The sequence below is a fragment of the Camelus dromedarius genome, chromosome 17 (assembly GCF_036321535.1).
Source record: "Camelus dromedarius isolate mCamDro1 chromosome 17, mCamDro1.pat, whole genome shotgun sequence".
In the NCBI taxonomy this organism is placed as follows: Eukaryota; Metazoa; Chordata; class Mammalia; order Artiodactyla; family Camelidae; genus Camelus; species Camelus dromedarius.
Genome location: NC_087452.1, coordinates 41176028 through 41200012, shown reverse-complemented (window position 1 = coordinate 41200012; position 23985 = coordinate 41176028). Strand labels below are relative to the sequence as shown.

General features: G+C 55.4%; 1 protein-coding gene across 1 annotated transcript in view; it reads right to left on the bottom strand.

Annotated features, from left to right (window-relative positions):
- Positions 1-23985, bottom strand: part of SCN5A (sodium voltage-gated channel alpha subunit 5) — a 100476-nt gene that overhangs the window by 65930 nt on the left and 10561 nt on the right. Inside the window, exons 2-6 of the mRNA XM_031469975.2 lie at positions 19070-19395; positions 16440-16558; positions 9280-9369; positions 7796-7924; positions 772-863 (exon numbers count right to left, since the gene is read on the bottom strand). Of these exons, the coding sequence (XP_031325835.2) occupies positions 772-863; positions 7796-7924; positions 9280-9369; positions 16440-16558; positions 19070-19342 (703 nt within the window). The 5' untranslated portion in view covers positions 19343-19395. The remainder of the gene's footprint in view (positions 1-771; positions 864-7795; positions 7925-9279; positions 9370-16439; positions 16559-19069; positions 19396-23985) is intronic.

The following is a 23985-nucleotide window of genomic DNA, read 5'->3' as shown; positions in this document are numbered from 1 at the left end:
TGGAAGGAGCCTCTGGGAACTGGCCTCTGACATCGTCAGAAGTCTGTGAGCGCTTTCCTGGAGGGATGGGGTAGACTGGCTTTCTAGAGAGGCTGTCTGGGCTTAGAAGGGTTCCCGCTGACAATTGCCAACACCTGTCAAGGAGAATTTCACCCCGAGGCTACCATGCACGGTTTGCTAAACTTCTACCGCACATGCAGCGAGGGCTGTTAGACGCCAAGGCTGGTGACACCTGTCCACAGAGTATGCTCCGTTTCACACAATGGGGCTGGGGTGCCGGCTGTGCGTGTAGCACCAGACGAGGCACAAGGCAGGGACTGGGCACTCAGCCATGAAAGGCCGTGACCGAGCTGTCCTTCTTTGTTCTGGGTGTGTGTGTGTTTTCCCTCAAAAACAGTTCTTTTGGTTTCCTCATTAGAGGATGCTGCTTCAAGGCTCAAGCCATTCACATTTGAGCTTTTAGCTATCCAAATAGTTCAGTCTGGGAAAGAAATCTATCTTGGGAAGAATTTGGGTTCAATTCAGGACCTTCCATGGGGTACTCTGTGCCCCACCAGTGTCTATGATGGGGGCTTTGCTGGGGAGGCCCATTCTGTGGCACTGAGGGGACAGCCATGCCCACTGCCAACAGCCCCCACACCCGAGCTCTGGAAAAGGTACTCTGGTGACAGACATATTGGAAGGGGCCTTCCCAAGGGTTGCCTTGGCTCCCAGGTGGCTGGAAAGGCCCAAGCGTGTCCCTCCAGCCTTGGCGTTTAACCTGATTTTCACCTGAAATGACTGATATAGTTTTCAGGGCCCGGAGGACTCGGAAGGTACGTAAAGCTGAGACATTGCCCAGGTCCACAAATTCAGTGGTGTATCTGTAACAAGGGAAATTTACACACAAGACAGTGACAACACGCCAGCAGGACACACGGCCAGAGGAGGGGGGTGGGGGAGACAGAGAGAGAGTCACTTGTAGCTGAGATCTGACAGGCAAACCTGGGCATCTTACCTGGGATAACTGAAATAGTTTTTAGAGCTCTCAGGACTCTGAAAGTTCGAAGAGCCGACAAATTGCCTAGTTTTATATTTTCTGATACATACCTGCAGAATCAAACCACAGTTATCGGGAATTACAAAGCAGCACCTCAGCCCGCCCTCCCCGACCAGCCCCTCTCTCTCCTCCCCCTCCCGCGGGGAGGGCTGTGCAGGACCTGGGCCCTCCCCCAGGTTTTCTTCCTGAGCTCATCCCTCCTGACATGGGGGCCTCAGCAAGGCTGCCTGCAGGATGGCCACAGAGCAAGCTCCCAGGTGGCTCTCTCAGTGAGTCTTATGAATGACCAGTGCCAGGAGGCAACTACTCTGCCACAATCTCCATGCCACTGGGGACCATGACACGCAACCATGTAGTGGGCTCTGAGGCTGGGGACACAGCCGAGGAGGAAACTGTTTTCCAGGAGACCAGGCAAGGCCAGGTGACACAGGAAGCAAGTGGATTTCTGCTCCTAGTTTCGCTCTGCTTCTTCTGCAGGGTCATCAGTTCATGCCTGGCTGCTCTGATCCACGTGATCCTGAAGCCCTGGCTGAGACCATGGAGGTGTGGCTGGGTCTTCGAGGACAGTCTACTCGCTTCTTCCAACCACAGATCTCTGTGCCAGGAGTGGTTCAGGAGTCCCTGAAGTCGGGAGGGGGAGGCAACCTGCATACTCTCAGGGAGAAGAGTTTCCGAGATGATGCTTTGGAAGATGAGACAGATGGTTGCCCGAACATTCAGCTCTTCGACTACTCACAGGCCACGGCCGACACAGGAAGAGAAAAAAGCAGGTGGAGGGTCCTAGGGATGCACCAGCCCCTCTCCCATGAGTCCATCCCAGTCCCACCCAAGACCCTCAGTGTCCCCAAGGCTCCAGGTCTCCACAGGAGGAGTGGCCTCAGGATCTGTCCTGCTCAGGCCCAAGTGGTTCTTAGGGTTGAGGGGCCGTGGGGCTGTCCCCCTGCAACTTGGACAGTGCCCATCCGTACCCTCCACAGGCACAGGAGGAAGAGCCAGCCTCTGGGGGTCAGGGACCTGCCCCAGGAGAGCACGAGGACACGTATGGACAGGCCATATGACCAGGCTGTCTGAGAGATAGATGGACAGTGTGTGACCAGGGCCACTGGGACAGTGGCAAGTGACTTGTGATATTTAACCAAAGGTTTCACATCCAGGGTGTCTGACATTTAACCGAAGGTGTCTGATGTTTAACAAAGAACAGCGGGCTCAGGATGTGTGCTGTTTAACCAAGTGTGTCCGACCCGTTGTCAGAGTGACGTCAGCCCAGTGACACCGGGTAAGTGTCAAGGATGGGCTGACAGTGCTGACGGACTCACTCTGCCAGTCAGCATGGACCTCCAGGCCCTGCCACTCTGCTCAGAGCTTCCGAATCTGCCTTCAAGCGCTGAGTGACTGCAGGGAGGGACTTGGCGGGCTGTGCCCTGGGGTCAGCCAAGTCCAGCCTGGTCCAGCTCTGACTGACCCCGGACTGACACCGGCTTCCTCTCCATCCACGCCCGGGGCTCTTCTATCTGCACGGGGCCCCGTGGACCACGCCTGCTCCTTCCTTATTATCACATCCCTTCAGAGACGGGCAGTCAGCAGACATTCTCAGCAGCACTTCCCTTCTGGCTACACCAGATCCTCTCCGTGGTGTGGTTTTCGTTCCCTCTGCGGGACTCACTGCACCTTGCAGATCTTTCTTGGATGCAGCCCTATCCTCCAGTGATGAGCAGAAATCACCTCCCTTGTTCTGGCCCATATACACCTATTAATTTGGTGGAAGCTCTCTCTCAAGTTTTGACAGCTATGAAACTTTCTGTAAGGGCTCTGGTCCTCAGGCCTCGGTCGCATATTATTCTCTCAGGCTTGGACTCTCTGTCCAGACATGGTGCAGCTATAGGACTGTCAGGTTGAGCCTGGAACATTACTGATGTTGCTGTAACATGGAAGCCATGATTCCAGTCTGCTGGTGGCCCTGGGTCCGTTTCCTGCTGCTGGTCCAGTGCGTGTGGCCTGGGACAAAGCTTTTCTTGCTCAGAACACTGGTTTCCAGGCTGTCTCTTCTGGTTACAGGGCATGAGTGGAGGACTGTGCGGATCAGAAAGGGAGCCAGCTCTCCCTGCTGCACCCTCTTGTCCCTTCCAGACCCTGCCTGTCCCTTCAAGTCTCTAGAGAAGCCCCGCCCACCTCCAGCTGGGATTCAGCCTGTCTTTGCCTGTCCTAGTGTAGAATCTACCTCCCCCACCCTCTCACGGTCCCCAGCACAGACAGTGCTTGTCCTCCACTCAACTCCCGCTGAGCACAGAGAAGCCAAGATCGCAAGGTATGAGCTCCTGGCAGTCTTCAAGGCCAGCCGCGTGGCTGAGAACAGGGTGGGGCTGGTGGCCGCGTGTCAGTGACATCAGGACACGTGCAGCAGAGCAATGCTGAGAAGTCTTGAAGGTGGGGTGCAGGGCTGGGTGAGGACAAGGCGTCTCTGTGACCATGTCTGTAACACGGAGCTACTGCCTCTCTTACTCCACCCAGAACCTGGTGCCTGGTTACTTCCAATTTGGAGACCCTAGACCGCCACCGAGGCCTCTCTTGGGGCCCCAGAGTATGGCAAGACCCTGTATCTAGCAAAGGGCCAGCTTCGGCAGTGGCCTGGATGAGGGCAGAGCTCTGCTCCTGCCAGGCTGGCGAAACACTCCTCCAAGCACCCTCCTGTCTGCTGTGACCAAGCCGCAGGGCAGGGGCAGATGGCTGGGGTGGGATTGGGGGCCCTGACACAGAGAGAGCAGATGGGTGGTGGGTGAGAATTCTGCCGTGTCATGCCAGCCCCAGCGCAGGATGGAGCCCTTCTGGGAAGGGCTAACCCTGGTCTCCCCCTGCTCTGCCCCATGTCACTCATAGCCCTCCGCTCCTCTCACACGGCCCCTCCGAGGGGCGACGCAGAGGTACAGCCAGCACTAGCTGCCACGGTGCTTGCCACCCTCTCCTCTCTGCCCTCCCTCCCCTCCCCTCCAGGTTTGGTTTCCATAACAACCCCAGAAGGTGGGAAGCTGTGCTAACTAGCAGGTAATGCCCAGCTGGGAGGGGGCCGCAGGAAGAGCTCTGGCTGGGGGGTTGCCAGCTGAGCCTGGCAGGCTTCCTGGCACCCTCTCCGACCCTCCACAGTCTCGAAACTGGGTGGGGCTGGGGATCAGGTCGAGACCTGGCCAGGAACATCAGAACAGGGATGCTTCTCACGGTTACGAGTTAGGAGACTTGGTCTGAGCCCCAGTGTTGCTGCTGACTCATTCTATACATTTGGGCAAGAGGTGGGCTCTCTCTGAGCCTCAGTTTCTCTGTCTATAAAACGGAGGGCAGGATGCGGTCTTTCATTGAAGAGAATTTTCTGCCACTTAGGACCCCTTTGATTACTCCAGGAGACCCCCATCATTGAGCCATTTTGACTATAGCAGGACGCTTTTCACTGCATTACCACAGCAGTAATTAACTGTTTTCACAAGGCAGGGTCACTGTCAATCAAAGCTGTCGGGCCAATCCAGCCCAGAACACACTCTTGACATTTCAGTGGGCCCAGGCAGCCCCAGGGGAGGTGAGTGCACCACTTCTGTGAGATGCTCAGAAACAGGAAAACAGTCTGGCGGCCTCTGAGGCCCTCCCTCATCAGGTGTGTGTCCCCCACGCCCCTGGAGGCCCACTTCCGGTACAGAGGTAAGGCAAGAGGCCTTGGTGAGGAAGGCACACCTGTTCTGATTCCGAGTGGAAGGAGTGGGTTCCTGATGGAGCCCACGGGGGCTGACTGGGATTCTGTCACGAGACAAGACAGGCGGGCTTGCTGGGGGCTAGATGGAGAGTACTCAGAGCATCTCCCAGTGTTGTGGGCTGAAGACAGGCCAAAGCCTGGCTCTGGCTGTCAGACAACGGGCCCAGGTTCTGGGAGCGTGGTTGCCATGACACAGTTCTGCTCAGGCTCCAGGATGGGAAGGTAGGAGAGGCTCAGGCAGATGCTGTAACCTGTCCTGCTGGAGCCCTCTTCCTGTGACTTCAGGCCCTCGGGGCCCCTGGATCACCGCCACCCTCCTGCAGGGCACCCTGGAGCCTGATCCTGGCCTGGCAATCCCACTGCATTTCCATCGGTGTGGCCTCTTGGCACGGGGAGCCCTCCCTCCTCAAACCTCAGACTTGTCTCCCAGCTGCTGACCCTGCTTCTTACCACTGAGAAAACAGAAGCAATCAGAAGAGAAATCCCTTCCCTCATCATCGACTCTATCAGTCCACCTCTACTGCCACCTGAAATCTGCCTTCCCTGCTCTTAAGGCCGATGCTCCAGCCAGACTCTGGATTCCTATCCCTCGGGCCAGCTCAAGGGCTTTGTCCCTGCAGTCACCCACTTCCCTCCATCACCCACGTCCTCTCTTTCCTGGATCAATCCCACCAACCTGCAAAGACGCCTCCCTTCTTTAAACATCCTCCCTTCACCCTCGTCCCTTTGGGCCACCACCCTACTTTCAGTCCTGTTTTAGAGCAAACCCCACGAAGCAAATGAGTACACTGGCTCCACCTGCCCTCCTCCCACCTCCCTAATCAGGTATGTGTCTTCCACGCCCCTGGAAGCCATCTTGTCAGTCAGGCTCATCAACCCGCTTGATGCTCTCAACTCCAATGGTCCGTTTTGGGTCTCGCCTTCCTCAGCCTCTTTGTGGTTTCTTTCAAATCGAGCCACATTCCTCAGCTGGCTTTCAGGACTCTGCTCTCTCCAGGTTTTCCTTCGCCCTCACTGGCCATCCCCACCAGTTTCTTCCCTCCATCCTCCTTTTTCCTGACCTGGAGATGTTGGCGTGTCCCAGGGTACAGTCCCCGGGCGGCTTCCCTTCCCTGGGGACACTCACTCCTAGATGATTTCATCCGGTCTCCCGGCTTTAAATGCCATCTGTATCCCGACGGCTTCTAAATTTATACCTCCAAGTGGACCTCTTTCCTGAACTCCAGGCTGGAAGATCCAGTTGCCGACTCGATATCTCAGCCTGGATGCTTTCATACCTAATACATTCCAGACCGGATGTTCGATTCTCCCCTCCCTGTGCCAACGCCTGCCTCCGTTCTCCACACCAACAAAGGGTAACACCAGCCGCCCAGCTGCTCAAGCCAAAAGCCGCCTTGAGGTCTCCTGTCAGCCCTACCTTCAAATATATCCAGAATCTGACCATGTCTCTCACCTTCTCCACTTGGACCCTGGTCCCAGCCACCATCCTCTCTCTCCTGGCTACAAAAATAGCCTAACTGTTCTGTCACTTCCGCCCTTACCCCTCTCCAGTGTCCTGGCCGCAGAGCAGCCAGGGCGATCCTCACAGAATGTAAATCTGATCACGTCCCTCCCTGCTCTTAACCCACACCAGCTCGCATCACACTTGGCTCTCATCACGGACTATAAAGCTGCACAATCTGTCCCCGACCGTCCACTATTTCCTTGTTCGTTCGGCTCTGCCCAGGCCTAAATCTACCCTGGATTCGGGGCAAGTGGTAGCCTCTCTCTGAGCCTCAGCTTCTGCACCTGTAAAATGGTGGACCACCATTTTACCACAAGCAGCGTAGCTAAAAACAGAGGTTCTGATGCACTTTCTGACCACCAGGTTCTCCATCCAGCTGAGGGTACCCCATCACCGGGGTCCAGCTTCCCTCTTTTCCTCTCTCCCCCACCATGTGGCTGAGCTCAGAGCCACTCACATCCAAGGGTAAATAAAGACTTTGTCATGAACAAGTGGATTCAGTCAATCTGAGAATCCTAGAAAGTGGCAATTGAATTGAACCTCTGATACCACTCAGCTCAACACTAACCTTTCACCAGTGGGGAAACTGAGGCTCTGTAAGGGCAGGGACTATAACCCTCGCCAGCTGTGCCCCTGGCCATGGTGGGTGCCCAGCCCTGCACACACTGGGTTCCCCACACACATCAGGCTTTCAGAGAGGATTTGATGGCTAAGTCCCTGACCAAGGCTCTTGCACAGAGAGGGGCTTGCCCTGATCAGTCGTCCCCACCAGAACCCAGCATCTGTTGCCGGACACATCAGAGTGGAACATCTCAACCCAACCCCTCAGCAAGTGTCTCCTCTCAGGCAAGGAAGTGGGGCCTCAGTTGGTGTGGCAACAAGCAGGGGGGTCATGTTTGCCCACTGTGTCCCTAACGTTATTTAGTTTTCTCATTTGTAAAATGGGGATAAGGAACCCTCATTGAGCCTCTCTGGCTGGTGTGGGGATCATTTCAGTGACAGCGTGTCTCACAATGTGCCAGACGTGGAATCTGTGAGTGGAGGCTGGAGACATGTGGGTGTGGCTGGGGGATGCTCAGCGCCTTGACTCTGGGCTCCTTTGCTCTCTTTCCTGCAGTTTAAATCACCCTGGAATCCAGGTCACTGTTCACAGTGGTCTAGAGATTCAGGCTGTATCACTGGTTTTCCTTTGATGGAAAGGGCAGAGGATGCTGAACCAGAATCTTAATGAAGCCCCTTGAGCACAGAGCTGCCATGGAGCCACAGATGAGCCAGCGGACCTGACCACCACGGCCACCTGAGCTACTCTGAACCCATCTCTCCCCACCAGGATGAGCCGAGGGTCTCCAGAGTGTCCTCCTCCAGCCACAGCAGGAAAAGTGGGTGTCTCTACAACCACCTACCACGCTGATGTGGCCTCAGCAGGGAGGCAAGAGGGCTGGGCAGCCCGGAAACAGGAGTGGTGCCCATGCCCCTCAGCGTGGCCTGGCATCAGACAGCACATCGGCAGGGTACTTACGCCATGATGATCACGCTGAAGTCCAGCCAGTTCCACGGGTCCCGAAGGAAGGTGAACGCGTGCAGGCAGAAGCCTCGAGCCAGAATCTTGACCAGAGACTCAAAGGTGTAGATGGCAGTGAAGGTGTACCTGGAAAGGAGAGACCCGTGGGGTTTCTCAGGGAGGCCATAGCCCACAGGCCAGGTCAGCCAGGTTCCCCTCGTGGCATGCGCCCAGCTCAGCTTCCCTTTCGAGTGCCCTCAGACCAGGCCCTCTGCAGAGACCCCTTGGCAGAGCTGGAGCTTCATTCCAAACACCTGGCCAACGAATGCATCTCCCTGTTTACTCAGCATCCTGCACAGACCTTCCACGTACCCATGTGAACCCTCTATCTTCTCTCAGTTGTCTTGATGTCAGAAAACTCTCCACCTATCTCCTCACCCCAGCTCTAGGGGTCCCTGTACACAGGCATATGGTGACCACTTGGGACAGATAGGACCCTCAGGGTCATGGCCCCTCACCCTTGCTTGTGGGTCCTCAGTGGCGGGAACATAGTTCATCCTCAACCACCTACAGGTGACTACAGCTGCCTACCTTGGGCTTGAAAGTGGGGTAATGTTCTAACACTTGAGGCTGGGAAGGGGCTGTTCTCTGTGCCCAGGGTGGGCTGAGCAATCCCAAGTGCCTGGACGCTGGGACTGTGGCCCCCAGGGCTGGACGAGGACCCAGGTCTCAGCAGCTGGACGCAGACCCTGGCACCGACGGTGCCACAGGGTCCTGTGCGAACGTGGAGTGCCAACAGGCAAGCCACTTTGGTAAGAGGCTGTCCCCGACATTTCCCGGAACCCCTGAAAACAGGAGCCAAATCCACCAGGGCCTGTTGAGTCTGCTTAGGGCCTATGGGTCAGGAAATTTCATTTGGGAAGAAAGGACCAGACAGTTTTCTAAAACTGTGCAAATGGTTACAGGAGGCAGAACTTAGGGAAAAGGGGCAGCAGAGTGTGGCACTGAGGCAGGGGTAGTCCTGAGTCTCTGCCTGGAAGCCACACCCCCTGGCTGCGTGGTCTGGGGCAGGTCACTCCTCCAATTCTGTCTTGTCTGTCAAACGGGCATAGTGGTTGGACCTGCCTGCCTGTGTTGCTATCAGGGTTAAAGGACACAATGCTTATTCTAGGACAGCGCCTGGCATGCACTAGTGCTCAATCGATTCTTAGTATTATCTCCAAACCTGCTCCAGTATCATCAGACCTTTTTACGGTGGGTCAGGGAGAAACCCCTCCTTTGCCAACCTGGAGAGCGTCCTCTCCTGAGAGCACAGCTCAAAGCATGAATATAGGAGGACTGGAAGCAGCAGCAGAAGGAAGGGCTGTGCCAAGGAACCCTTCTTCCCCTGCTCCAGATGGGCAAGTCCCTGGGCTCCTTCTGGGGTGACTTTGGGGCCAAGAGTCCAGAATGGAAAAGGCAGGGAGGGAGGGGCCGGCTGAAGAGGCCCTGAAGATACTCACTCGACATATTTGGTCCAGGGCGGAGGGTCGTGCTGGGCCATGAAGACGCAGTTGGTCAGGATGGTGCACATGATGAGCATGTTGAAGAACGTGGGACCAGGTCAAGGAAAGCCGCGTGCAGGGGACAGCAGGGCCGCCGCCACCAGAGGGTCCTGCCCCTGGGGTTGGCACCACAGGACAGGCCAGGGCTGCCAGGTCAATGAGACAGGGGCTCCCAGGAGACACGTCAGGGCTGCACCCAGTCCTTACCAACCCCTCCCCACTAAGGGTAGACACCTGCTGGCTTCACTGCCCCCAAGCAGGACCAGACACCTGAGTCCACACCTTTAGCAGAGCCCATCCTGGAGAGAAGGGAGGAAGGGCCGGGCCCCCAGCTGCGTGGGAGCCCTGTCCTGGGCCACACTGGAGGGAGATGGCCATTTAGGAACTGCTCCTTGGGGACCACGGGTTCGAGGAGAGGAAAGCCATGGTGGCAGGGCTCCCAGTCCCTCCTCCAGTCCTGTGGGGGCAGCCTAGGCTGACTTTTGAACTAGGACTTATGCCAAAACGTAGATACCTTGTCGGGACACACTGACCCGGGGAGAGGCAGAGGCCTGCTTCTTTGGCTGCTTCCGCCTTTCCACACGCTTTTCAACCCGGCCTCCGCTCCACCTGGTAACCGCATCTCTCGTTCAAGGACCACGGCTGCCCTGACTCCTTGGTTGCTGCAGCCACGGCACCCCCCATACCACCAGCCTCCTTCTTTTAGCACGTCTGGCTCCCTGAATGGTAGTGCCCACCTGTACCACCCACAAAAGGGGGGCTCTTCAAATGCTGGGACCCACTCCCCTACCCTGCCCCAGGCATCCTCCAGGCCTTGTCTGAGTCCAGACTCTTTGGCTCCAAGTCCCAGCTGCTACTCCAGGCTGGAAGCTCTCACTGACTGACCTCAACGGCCTCCCTCACCTTCAAGCCCCGCAGAAGAGAGGGACAGACCCCGGGCCTCCTGTAGGCTGGGGCACCCTCAAGGTACATGGCCCAGAACAGGGACGCTCTGCTGCCCTCACAAAACTTCTCCCCAGCCCAAGAAGGGAAGCTGGGCCTCCCACTCCCTGCGGCTACCCCCACGCTCACCAAACTGCCCCAGCCTCAGCCCCGCAGGTGCAGACGCCAGCGAGTTTATTGCCACGGGCTGCCCCGGGGCTGCAGTAATTGAGCTCCAGGGGCCCGCCTCTTTCCTCCCTCCCAGCTCCACCCTTTCCCGTGGCGTGGCCCAGCCTCAGGCCCAAAGGGGAGCCCAATGCAGTCAGACTGGAGATGAGGCTGAGCTGGGGTGCCGACTTCTAGCAGGGGGGCTGCCCCCACTGGGGAGAGAGGTGGGGCCTCTCAAGGAATCTAGGATTTCTCCCTCCTCCTAGGGAATCCAGGGAATCAAGCAATAGCCGGCCAGCCCCAGCCCCCAGCTTATAATGAATTCTCTGATTTCTCACCTAAGGGGGGAGGGGGCCCAATCAAACCAGAGTTGCTCAGCTCAAGAGGTCATGGCTCCCAGAAAACTTGATTCCTCCCTGGCCAGGGGGTGCCTCTCCAGGCACTGGGGTACTTCCATCAGTTTGGTATCTCCATGGCCAGGCCTACCAGGGCAAGATTAGGTACCCATCTCAGTAGCTCTCCTCCCCAACACACTTTCCTCACACCCCAGCTCCCTGGCAAGGCATTCCTCGCCCAAGCAGTTAACAAGCCCCTCAACCAGGCTTTACTCATCTCCACAGATGCGTGGCTAAATCATCTACTGAAGATCAGGTGATTCCTGAAATGTGAAGGTAATGATGCTAAAAGCACGTACTTAATGAGCCCTTCCTGGGTTCCAGGCTCTGCTCTCTGCATCCATTAGCTAATTCAATTCTCCCAAGAACACAGGAGGTGGAGTCTTTGTCTCCACTTTAGAGATGATGAGACTGAGGCACAAAGAGGTTACCTTGAAAGATGCTATAGGAGGTAGAATAATGCCCACCCCCAACAGCCCACCACCTCAAAGACAGCCACATTCTAATCCCGGCAAACTATAAACGTTAATTTATACGCCAAAGGGACTTTGCAGATGTGATTAAATTAAGGACCTGGAGATTATCCTGGATTATCTGGGTGGGCCCAATGTCATCACTGGATCCTTATAAGAGGAGGAGGGAGGAGTCAGCACGATGCTGGTGAGAAAGACTCTGCCAGCTGTTGCTGACTTTGGAAATGGAGGAGAGCCAGAGCTGAGGATTTCACGAGGATTTCACGCAGCCTCTAGAAAATGGAAAAACCTGGAAAACAGATTCTCTCCTCAAACCTCCAAAAATAACCACAGCCCTGCTGATATCTTGATTTTGGCCCCGTAAGCATTTTTTGGACTTCCGACCTCCGAAACTGTCAGATGATAAATCCGTGTTGTTTTAAGCCACTGAGTTTGTGGTGATTTGTTACAGCAGCCACAGAAAATGGCTGTAGGCTGATGCAGGCCTCCACTCTGAGCCTGTCTCAGAACGGAGACACCACAGGTCACTCCCAGTCCTTTCCCTCACCTCCAGACTGAAAGGCCTGTGTCATTTGTGCTGTTTCAGGCCCTCACCTGCCACACTGGACTGCTATCCCTTGTTTGGACTCTGCTCCCCAGAAGGCAGGATGTAAAACCAAAGGGTGAACCGCTCTGTAAAATGTGAGCAGGTGGCCACCCAGGAGGAATGGAATTGTTTACTGTTTTAAAGAACAAACCTCATGTGAGCACGTGTGCCTGGCCGTGAGTGGGAGACAGGGAAGCATCTGAGCCCCTGAACTGCTCCAAGATGGGATATTATGAGAAACCAGACCCACCTCTGGCTGGGTAGGACAGGAGGGCTTCCTGGAGGAGGCATTTAGACAAGCACTGAAGGCTGGCTAGGGGCCAGGCAGGAAGGCTTCCTGGAGGAGGTATTTAGAGAGGCACTAAAGGCTGGCTAGGGTTCCTCTAGCCACCAGTCAGCCCAGCTGGTCATGGTGAAGCTAAGAACGAGGGAGACCCCAGTCTGTGGAACCAAGCCTCTCCCAGCTGTGAGCGGACCCACAGCTCTCGTTAGAGTGGAGAAAAGGGCCCTTGGCAGAGAGCAGTGGTGTGGACAGGCCACCTTGGATTGGGGACTTGGATTGGACTTAGGGAAGAGCCAGAGCAGACAGCCCTTCCAAGTCCTGCCAGCCAGGGCCTGGGTCGCACGGTGGGAAAGTACAGAAGCTGCCTGTCTGAATTTTGGCTTTTCCAGACACAGCTATGGCCTCGGGGGAAATGCGGTGGACTCCGGTCTCTGCTGCTTGACTGCTCCACACACTGCCTGGCTCTCCTAACCTTGAGGACGGCCCTTCCATTATTCTCAGTCACTCCTGAGTATATGCCTGTGTGACCTCTTCCTCCCTAGACCGAGCCTCTAGTCCAGGGGACTCTGACCAAAGCATCCGCGGGTCCTCCCTGGAGACACGCATGCAGCCAATACCAGGGAGGTAAGTCAAGAGCACTCCTGGCCAGGACACACCTGTTTGCACTGCCTAGTGGTTTCAGGCTGATGATTGAGCAGGTTTCATGTGTGGGCAGAGGCAAAGGCCAGATCTCCAGGGCTGAGCTCAGCTGAACATCTTCAATCCTGTCATGTCATTGTCCCCAGCCACCCACTCCCAGCCTCATGATTAAAATGCCAGCAAGGGCTGCCAGCATGGGTTGTGGGGAATGCCTGAAACTGGGGCTGCCTGTCTTTAGATCCTAAGGAGTCAAAAAAAAAAAAAAAAAAAAAAAAGAAACAAAACAAAAAACTCCCAAAGAGAAGGGAATTAAGGGGGGGGCATTTTCATACATTTGTGCTATTAAATGAACATGCATGCACACACACACACACACACACACACACACACGGTTTGATTGTCCATTTGAATCTGCTAGAGGAACGTGGGAGGATTTTGTGAACAGACCCTGTGCACCCGAGGAAGGCAAAACGCTTCTTGCCGTGAACGTGCGGCCTCTCTGAATGTGACTGCAGTGGAATTTGGATTTCTGTTGGTTTCTTTTATTTAATCCTGGCAGGAACACATCCTGCAGGATTATAACAAAAATACATCAGGAAAAAAATATTCTACATGCCCATATTTACTTTTTAGGCAACTTCCCAGGGACGCACTGTAAGCATGGAGCCCAGAGCAAAGCCGCGGGCTCGCCAGTGCGTCACTGCGAACGCCTGGACGACTGCACATGAACAGGCTTTCTTTCTTGAGAGCAGGGGCTGCGGTTCTGCCCCCTTTTAAGTTGGTCTTTGCCCCTGCTGCCCTTTCCAAAGGGGCTGGCACAGAACTTTGAACACTGAAGACTTAAGGTATTTGAATGGCTATTAAAATGGCAAGCCAACAGTGGATAGAGTTTCAGTTCTGCAACATGAAGAAGTTGTAGAGAGCGAACGACAGTTAATGCCACTGTTCTGGGCACTGAAAAGTGGTTAAGATGGTCAATTCTATGTTATACGTTTTCTACCACAATTTTTAAAAAATATGAGGAGAGAGTTCATAATTCAAAACATGAAATCCGTGTGCATTAGAAATGCATAGTGACTGGTAATGGGCACGAGGTTTCTTTCTAGGGGGATAAAAATGTTTTGGAATTAGTGGCGGTGGTTGCACAATCTTATGAATATACTAAAGTACACTGAATTGTACACTTTAAATGGTAAATTTTACAGTATGTGAACTATATCTCGATTTTAAAAAAAACTACAGAAATGAATGGAAAGCTGGTAAATTTCTAGACCTTACACTGGCGATTCTGGTCTGGAAAGGGCTAGGACTCTGCATTTTTAACAAACTTCCCAGGTGCCACTCACAGACGGACATTTGGAAACATTTGCCTTAGAGCAGCACGCACACAAATTGTGGAGACCTTCCTAAAATACGGTTTCTGAGGTGGGGCCAGAGATTTGGCAATTCCTAGAAGATCCCAGTGATGCTGACTGCTGCTGCTCAGTGTCCCACATTGTGATGACAGGGCTCAAAGACACAGGACACAAAGTCCAGGCCCCTTCCTCTCCCTCAGTGTCCTCTGAGCCCACTAAGGGGTGCTGTTGAAGACCAGCAGCGTGCTCCCATCTCCAGGCAGCGGAGCCTCAAGGCTGCCGCTCGGAGCCTAGCCCAGGGCCTCCCTGATGCAGAGCCACTTCCCTGGGGCAGCTGTCCTTGGGGACAAGGTCCACCTCACAGGCCTCAGGGCCAGGCGGGCCCTGCCAGGTGGAACCAGCTCCTCACAGCCTCAGAACCATGGCTCGGTGGACGCTCTGGACAGGCCAGGGGTTCCACTGCCCCCACCACCTCCCGTGCCCACCTGCCTCCCTGGCCTCAGCCGGCCTGTAGCCCAGCCTGGTAGGAACCCTGGGGCTGCCACTGCATCTCCAGGGGCTGCCGTTGCATCTCCAGGGGCTGCCAAACAGAGCAGGGTTGGCTAGGTACCTGGAGAAGAAGCCCCAGGTGGAAGCCGGAGTGTGCTTTCAGGGAGGCCACGCCCTTGGAGTGAGGCGGGAGACAGGCTCAGAGCAAGAAGAAGGCTGGCCGTTCCTCCTGCTGCACCGCTCTCGCCAGGCTGAGCCCACACAATGCCAGCAGGAAGGACAACTACTCGCGTGCCTGTCTAACCACTCTTGGGGGCTGTAAAATTCCCAAAGGGCAAGGACAGGGTCTTATTCAGCTTGATAAACAACGTGCCTGGCACCTACAGGAAGCTGGGAAATAGTCACAGAATGACTCAAAATTAAACCTAGAACCACCCTTGCAACCCAAAGTTAAGATGCAGCTGTGAATGGCAGGTTGCCCCCTGTATACAGCCCTTCCCCACAGTGTCTGCCCACCCTAGAGACCACCCTGCTGATGCCACAGCCATGGCCTGTGTGGGAGGGTTTCCCTGAACCTACCTGTCTCAGGATCCCCACGAGAAAGACAGGAGCAAGCGGGAGGGGGCTGGAGAGGGTCTGCAGGCAGAGAACAAATGGAGTCCAGAGCCCCCGGGACTGGCCCTGGGGGTTGGGATCAGGCACTGGGACACAGGTGGGCAGACAGCGGAGCCGGGAAGGAGCACCCCTCACCCCTGCCTGGACAGGAAAGGCCCCCAAGCTGTCAGCATCTATCTCAGTTACTCAGAGCCTCCTGCCCTGCCCAGAGGTTAATGGGTGAGGCCTTTGCCTTGGCCTCAGAAAAGGTCACCCAGAGTGGAAACTGAGGGGGGACCTTGGGGAGCTCTCTTGGGCCAGCCTGCCAACCTCACCACTAATCACACTGCTGAGCCCAGCAGCATTGATTCAATTAACAACCAGGCCAGCTGCAGCTGAAGCAAGGCTGCCCAGGCCATTACAGTGAAACACAGACACCTCTGACTCCACGGCCAGACACCTGCCCTTCCTGAGAGGCTCCATTGGCGGGGCCCCTTTCCTGAAGTCCAGAGAACAGCTATCTCCCTGTCCTGTGCTCGGCCTGGATGGGGCCTCCTAGGGCCCGAAGACCGGTACCCACTCCTTATTCCACTGCTCCTCCCTGCAGCCTCCAGCGTTTTCAGGCTGTGGTTTATATAATTTGATGCTAACCAGAGTTCTCTGAGATACTCTGAAACTGCAAACATTTTGTCAACACCTAATCAAAAAGCAAGTGTTGCCTCCCTCGAAAGAGGCCCACGTGTGAATAAATTGGAGGCTGAGCCCCGGCGACCTGCCTGAGGTCCCGGCGAGTGGGTGGGGCGGTGCCCGGCCGAGGGCTTGCGGTGAGAGGAGACCCGTGGAGCCAGGATCAGAGCCAGGGGGCACAGACCAGCCTCATTTCTTCTGGGATCCTCAACAGCTTAGCTTTTAGGACATTTCTCTCCTGAAGAATCAGGGCAGAATTTCCCAAATTTTCATATGTCTGCAATCCCCTGGGATCTTGTTAAACTGCAGGTATGGATTCAGCAGGTCTGGGATGGGGTCCGAGAGACTGATTTCCAACCAGCTGATTTCCAACTGATTTCCAACTGATTTCCAACCAGGTGGTGACCACTGCCTGCCATCAGTGAGGACCGACCAGGAATCAGCACCACCCTCAGCCCAAAACACCCTGCCCACCTGCTGTGTGGGACCCAGTGGGTACACAAGGCAGGGACTGACTGCAAAGGATATGAATGAACCAGAATCTTCACGGCCACTCTCCGAATGGGGTGGAAGGGGCTGAGGACATACAAGGCGTTGGTGGCACTGAACCGGAAGATGGTCTTGCCTTTATTCAGTACGATGAAGGTCTGTGGACAGAGAGCTGCTTTAGGTTGGGTGGCAGTCCCTAGGCCCTTACTGAGAGAGGCTTTGGGTAGGGGCAGCTGTTGGCTCAGAGCTCCAGAACTCTAGCTGACGGGCAGAGGGAGAAGAAGGGAGGGTCTGAGGGAGGGTGCAGCGGGTAGAAGGAAGCCAGCACATTCGGCAGGTTGATGGACCCTCTCTAGGTTGCCCACGGCTGGGGTGGAACGAGATCGGGGATTATGAAAGATTGGGGAATATCAGGTTGGGTGGGATTTAGTTTCATTTCAAAATTACAGTCCCAAAAAGAAGGGGCCTTTCTTGATCTGAGCCAAGCTGCTGTCACGGCCAAGGCCGGGACCCAGCCAAGGCCCCCTGCTTTCCCTCTCCATTCTGACCCCTGTGCACTTCCCCACCGGGCCCTCTGAGGAGTGAGGGCCTGTTGAGGGAGCTGGGTCAGCAGGGAGGACTAATGAGTGAGGCGTGGGGATGAGGAAAATACAGACCGCAGCCCAGGAGAGAGACGCTTTCCCTGGGACTCTGTCTCCTGGAGTCCAGGACAGATGGAGCCCCATCCAACCCAGAGGACATGACCTAGTGCCTCCCCCAGAGGATCATGGGCAGCCTGGGGTAAACCCACTCCCCAGACTTCCAGAAGATACATGGGAGTGGACAGTGAATGCTGGAGGCTGAGCCACATGCACATCAAGCGGACGTTTGAGCTGGACGTCGCCCTTGAGGACAGCGGTCTATCCCCCATGCCCAGGCTCTGGCGGGCGCAGCAGAGGTAGCACGGCTCCGGGGCTGTGCTTCTCCCAGAGCTGAGCTGGTGAGATAAGGTTCTATTTAATCTGGGCCTAGGAGACAAGGTGACCAGATGGATGAGGACCGAAAGTTCTGCTGTGGTGCCTGCGTCACCCCCTAGGACTGCAGGAAGTGTGGCCAGGGGTCAGCAAGGAGAGACAGGTTAGAGACCAGAATCCTACCTGGGGCCACTGCTCAAGTGTCCCCAGTCACAGGGACAGGAGGGAGAGTGTCCCTGACTCCTTCCAAGCTCAACTGCCACCAGCCCTGAAGAGCCTGGCCCAGCCCTGGCTCCACGCTCAGTTAGGTCCCCCTGCCATGACTCCTGCCTGTCCCAGCTAACTCCAAACTCACCGCCACTTTGATTTGCCACTCAAACCTTGGCTCGTTCCCAGCTGTGGCCTTAACCCTGACCCTAATTCTTACTTCCAGCTCTGACCAACCATAACCTAGACCCACCCATCCTGACTAATCCCAGTGTCCAGTCTAACTCTAACACCAACTGTGGCCACAGCCCCTGACCTCAACCCTGCTTGAGTCACTTGAACCGGGGGAAAGCAGGACCAAGTTCAAGGTCCCATCTCCCATCTGTGCATATAGCCTGGCTTCCCCTACCCACCCACTCACACGTGCATGCACACAGAGACAGTCGTGCCCACGCCCACCCTCAATGCAGTCTCAAAGCCCAGTGACACACACTGAGGTGCCTGGCGACCCTGACACACACACTCATACCCACCGGGTGCTCACATTCACCCTGGGAACACCAACCCTATCTGCCCTCAGTGCTTCCCCAGCCCTGGTACTGACCGGAGAGATGTGGGCAGGAACCAACCTCTTTGGACCCAGCCTTCTGGGGAAAGGCCTCCCCCAGATTCAAAGCTGCCTTCCTCCTCCAGCAGTGAGGCCCGAAGTATGGGCAGCTGTGGTGGGGACCAGGCCTCTGCAGGAGCCCTGTGTGCTCCTGGTCTGACCACATGTGCAGGGCTGGGCACATAGTCCCAAGAGGGCAGGGCAGGGGACCCAGACAGGGGATTTACCTCCTGGGTAGAAATCTGTGCTGGAGGAAGTTTGAGTTACCCTGTCTCGTGGACAAAAGCCACTTCCTCTCCCTACACTCAGTGGGGACAATAGCAGAGCAACCCCCTCCCCACCCCTCTCAGATTTCCCACGGCCGTCACAGTCCCACTGCCGGCCCACAAGGCCTAGGACGCTGCTGCCGTGGGCCCCAGCCTGAGCCACCCGGACACAGCCAACAGCCAGCAGATTCTCTGGGGCAGGGGGTGGGGGCTACATGCCACCCCTGATGAACAGAAGGGATCACATGCTGTGCTCTGGGGCCCAAACTCAACTCAGGACAGGACTCAGTGCCCAACTCCAATTCACACACACCATGGGACAGGGGAGTCCTCCGGGGTGAAAATCTAACCACAGATGATTCGCAAAGTAGATATTCCGCAAGGAGGCAAGATTTCAACTGTGGCTGCCTGCTATTTCTTTCATAATACGAAACCATCTCAGGCTGCATAATTGTGGCCCTTTACTCCACAACACCAAAGTTAAGGTGATTGGAATATAGATCACCAATGACTCACTCCCCCAAAGCCCAGGGAAGCCGGCCCCAAACAGAGCCCTGCGTGGAGGCGAGGCCCTCTCCTGTCTGCCGAGTTGACAGGGGAGCTTCAGGCAAGCGTAGAAGGGGTGGCGTCAGTCACCTTCTGGGTGCTGTAGAAGGGGTCCAGGTCCTCCAGGGGCTCCCCGATAAGCTCTCGGGGCGGGTTGCCATAGAGATCCGGCAGCTTTTTGGAGGCCTGCAGGTCCAGCTGGGGCCCGGGAGCCTCCTCCTCAGGCAGCCCGTCTCGGCTCTCCTGCGAGGTGGCCGAGCCTCGGGCCTGCTTCTCCGCCATGCGCTTCTCGATGGCCGCCAGGGACTCCCGGGTGAACCTGCGGAAGCTGCTGGTGCCCCGAGGTAACAGGAAGTCTGCCATCTTCTCATCCTGCTTCTGGGGCACAGGCTGTCCTCACGCTGCCTGTGGGGAAGCTGGAAGACACAGACACCGGGGCTGATGCTGTGCCCAGCGGGGAGTGGCTGTGCGGGTGGAGGGAAGGACCAGCAAAGATGCTCCCAGACCACAGGTTCCCCACCTTGCCACAGGCACACCTGGCAGATGCCAGCCTAGGTAAACCCAGAGCCCTCCAGGCTGCGGGGTGTGCGTGGGGACCGGCAGGAGGGTCACTCCTCCCTTTCCCATCCCAACGAGCACATCTGAACGCAAGTAGGCACGAGAGACTGGGTCACTGGGGAACCTTCCTTCTGCCCCACTCAGTACAAAAGGAAGCACTCACACTAGCTGGTTCCTTAACCAAGCCCTCTCTGAGACACTTCTCACAACTAGTGCCAACCCACCCTGGGCTGATGCGGAGGGGCCCTGTCATCATTTTATTCCAGACCTCTGGCAGGGCTAGTCCTGAACAAACAAATGAGGGGCAAGGGCATTAGAAGCTACCCAGTGCTTCCTCTCAGCTTATCTCCTCTAAGGAAACCCTGAGGCCCTCTGGGGGGATCAGAGGCCTCCTGGGCCAATGCCCAAACTCTGGGCCAGAGGGTGGGGGGCACTCTGTCTGGTCTTCCCACAGCACCATGTGCCTGTGTGGGAGGGGGTGGTGCCCAGACTTCACCTGGGGCACGGAGGCGCCAACATCTGGCAACTGATGGGGCATCTGGATCTGCTGACTGAGACCCAGGCAAATCCTGCAGGTTTGGGGAAACAGCTGGGTAACAGCTTTGCAGGTGTCATCCAGATGTTGGCGCTCTGGTATACACAGCTGCAGCAGAACCCCCAGAGAGGCTCTCAAAGAAATCCCCAGAGTGAGGCATCCTTCCAGAGATGGGAAACGCTGTCGGAGCATCCCAGACTCCTGATGCCTCCACTCACTCCCCTCCCCTGGTTTGAACAAACGACGACCCACCCCGAGTAACAGCAGAACCAGAAAACAGTGACCGCGCCTCCACTAGGACGTCTAGCCGGCACACACATGTGACGCCACCCCGGGAGCATGTGGCCCCCGGTCGCCTCAGATGATCCAGGACTTGGTGTGAACAGACTCTGATTATGACACAGAGTCTGGAGAATGTGCCAACTGCCCCACCAAAACAGGATGTGGTCGGCATAGCTCCTGACCGGGACGCACTCGGAGAGGGAGGCAGTGTCACTAATTACCACATCAAACCCGGGGCTGGCCAGGCACCTGTTGGCCATCTCTGCCAGCACAGAATCCCTTTCCGTCAAAGACCAGCCTTGCCTTGATCTTACTCCTAGGGAACACGTCACAAATGACCCCAAGGAGTGGCTGCCACCCCGACCCCTGCTCATACCCTGCAGAGGGCCCAGGCCCTAAGCACCTTGAAGTAGGTACCTGGCCAGGTAACAGGTAAACAATAAGCAAACACAACACAACCAGGTCTCAGAAGGGCACCTCCGGTCCCTGGGGAAGTGCACACGGAATGTGTGAAGAAGCCAGAGGAGAGAGGGCCCAGGACGCACACTTTCAGAACCACTGCCCCTGGTTCTTCTGTTTCATTCAAGTAAAGTTAAACATCTTTGTTTAAAAAAGAGCAGGTGAGGGAGGAGGTTCCCGTTTTATAAAAGCCTGTCCCCTTCCATTTTTAAGTGAACACAGAACTCGTCCCCAAACGTGAATGGTGATTTTTTTTTTCCCTTGGCTGGGGGACATTTGGGTAATTTGAAACTTTCTCCTTTGTGCTTTTCTTCAGTTCTTGAATTATTTATGATGGTCTTGTATTATTTTTACAAAAACAATAAAGTCACTATTCTTTTTATTAAAAAAAACCCAAAAACCCAGCAACAACAATAAGCCAGCCAGGATGGCAGCAGCCCTTGCAGGGCAATCCTCTCCACTGTGAGCAATCACTAGTCCTGTGAATCAGGAAGCCTCCTCTCTTGCTTGGAATTATTTCCTAAAAATAGTGTTCTCTGTCTCACTGTATCCATCTGTGTCCACATGCCTGCAAGGGTTCTGGAGACACGTGTATGGCCATGGACCTACGGAGGCTTCACCGGTACATACCGGTGTCTGTGTGGTGTGCGTGGGGTCTGTGTGTGTGCAGGCAAGCCTGCACTTGCATATACATCTGTTCTAGTAAAAGCACCTTGAAAATCTGTATTGAAATCAACTGTTCATACAGATTGGTGCCCATATCCTAAGTGTACACACAGGTGAATGAATTTCCACAAACTGAACTCAACTGGTAGCTAGCACCCAGGTAGAGAAATAGATCATTTCCAGTTCCTCTAACTGAGGGTCCCCTCCAGTCTCCAACTGGATAACCACTCTCCCCATGGCCAACAGTCAGGACATTAGCTTTGCTTGTCCTTGTGGTTTAGGGACAACTTACAGACCTCTTTGGGGGAGGGGGAAAAATTCAGGAGGAAATTGCATCTCATTCTTATTAACCTCTACCTGAAATTATCGAACATTTCCTTCCACTATGAATGTACGCAGCCAAACGGAAGTGTTAGCAGTACCTGTGACCAACAGAAATGCAGATATTTCCCTCTCTCATTACAGGGGCTGTAGATATCTCGAATATCATGAATGCCAACTCTACTTCACAATTACAACACTTATTAGGCCCACCCTGGCCTCCAGCAGGGCACCCAAACCTTTGGGCTCAGTGGTTTGTGAAACCAGACTCCAGAGCAGCCAGGCAGCTTCAGGTTCCAAAGTAAACCTGACAGGAGCATCCTTTGTCTCCAGTCCCCCACAGGCGGCTCACTGTAGGCGGGTAGGATCCGTTTTCTCCCTTGTTCCCCCGCTGCCTGCACCTGGCTCTGGCCCTGCCCTTTCTTCAGCAGCTCATGGCCCCCGCCCTGCTGAGGCTGAGACAGGCTGAGCTCTGGCTGCAAGGTTTCTGACAATGCCAGGATGAGCAGAGGTCGGGTAGATCCAAGAACACTCCAGACTCAGGTTCAACCATACTCCTCAGTCCTAGGAGGGTGGGCCCCCAGCTTTTTGGGGAGGACCCACTCGGGCTGGGGAAGTGCAGGGGGCCTCTGTCTCGCACAGTTGCAACATATAGAAGGGCCTGAACCTGATTTGATTCAAAGATCACAGCTATTCTTCTAGATGCTGGCACACTATGACTCACCCTCACCCAGGACAGCTTCTCCACCTGCACCAGCTTCTCCATCTCTACCAGCTTCTCCACCTGTAGCAGCTTCTCCACCTGCACCAGCTTCTCTATCTGTACTAGCTTCTCTACCTACAACAGCCTTTCCATCTGCACCAGCTTCTCCACCTGCACCAGCTTCTCCACCTGCACCAGCTTCTCTACTTACAACAGTCTTTCCATCTGCACCAGCTTCTCTACCTGCACCAGCCTTACCCCTGCTCCTCAGGCTGGGACAGCTCCTTCCAGCTGATCCCTCTTCCCAGGCCAGTTTCCTCTGTCCTATCAGCATCACTCAAGCTCTAGGGATCCCCTACTCCATCCTGTGCCAAGTTCATTAACGTTGTTATTGGGTGCATCTCTCCCTAAGTTTGGCTGGCTCCTGAAAGTTATTGGGAGCAAACTGTGAACCTCCCTTTTCAAACTGGTTCCTCCTGACATCCTTCTTCCCACCTCTCCTCTCTGACTGTCCAACCACACCGACCCCCCCTCCTCTGGGCCAGGAGACTGAGCTCTTGGGTCTCCTGTCCTCTGAGTCACTGGCCTGTAAGTATGAGAATTCACATCAGGGCGCGGATGCAGTAGGGAGAGAATATTGACTGTTGACACCAGAAACTGGACCCCCCCTGGACTGTCTCCTCTTTTTGTCTCTTCGCAAAGGAAGATTTCCTGAAAGCACAGGGCACACAGCTGGTGCTCAATCAATGGTGGCTACAATGTCCTGACACAGGACATGACAGCCTGGCAGCCCGCAGTGCAGCCATGTACTGTCAGGGTGGAGGAGGGACGCACAGGACTTCCCTAGTTTTAGCACTAAAATTCCTGAGTCCCGAAATACCCTTCAGTTCTGGACAAACCAGGATGGTTGGTCATCCCTGGGGTGAGGAGGGAGCCGACTCCAGCCTAACCCCTCCCTGCAGCCCCTTCCTGCCCACTCCCCTCCTGGATCCTGAAGGCAGGCACACTCCAGCTCCTGAGTCACGTCAGTCGTCTGGCATTTTGGTCGCCTTGGAATCGGAGCCTCTGGAACACAAAAGGCAAAGAATATTCTTTGCCATGTAAATGTATGCAAAGCGCTCTGTGGAAGTGGTTCCCGGGCTTCCTAGAAAATCTCTGCCACCTTCCTCTGCTCTGGATGCTTCCTTCCCGCCCTGCAGTCCAGCTAACCTTGGACTGGGGCACCCACCCCCCTGGGCACTAGTCCCACCTGTGCCCTGGCCCTTTCTGCTGCCCCTTGGTCCCGAAGGTTCAGGGAGAGGGTGTGCGTCGCCCTGAAGCAGGAGCGCACCCCTTGCAGGTGGAGCTAAGGGGACCAGGAGCAACTTCATTGCTTCCTTGAGTTAACACCACAACCTACAGTCTCATTTTATTCGTTGAATGATTCAATGAACCTTTAATCAGTGCCCACCGTGGACACGGCCCTAAAAATGTCTTCCTAGA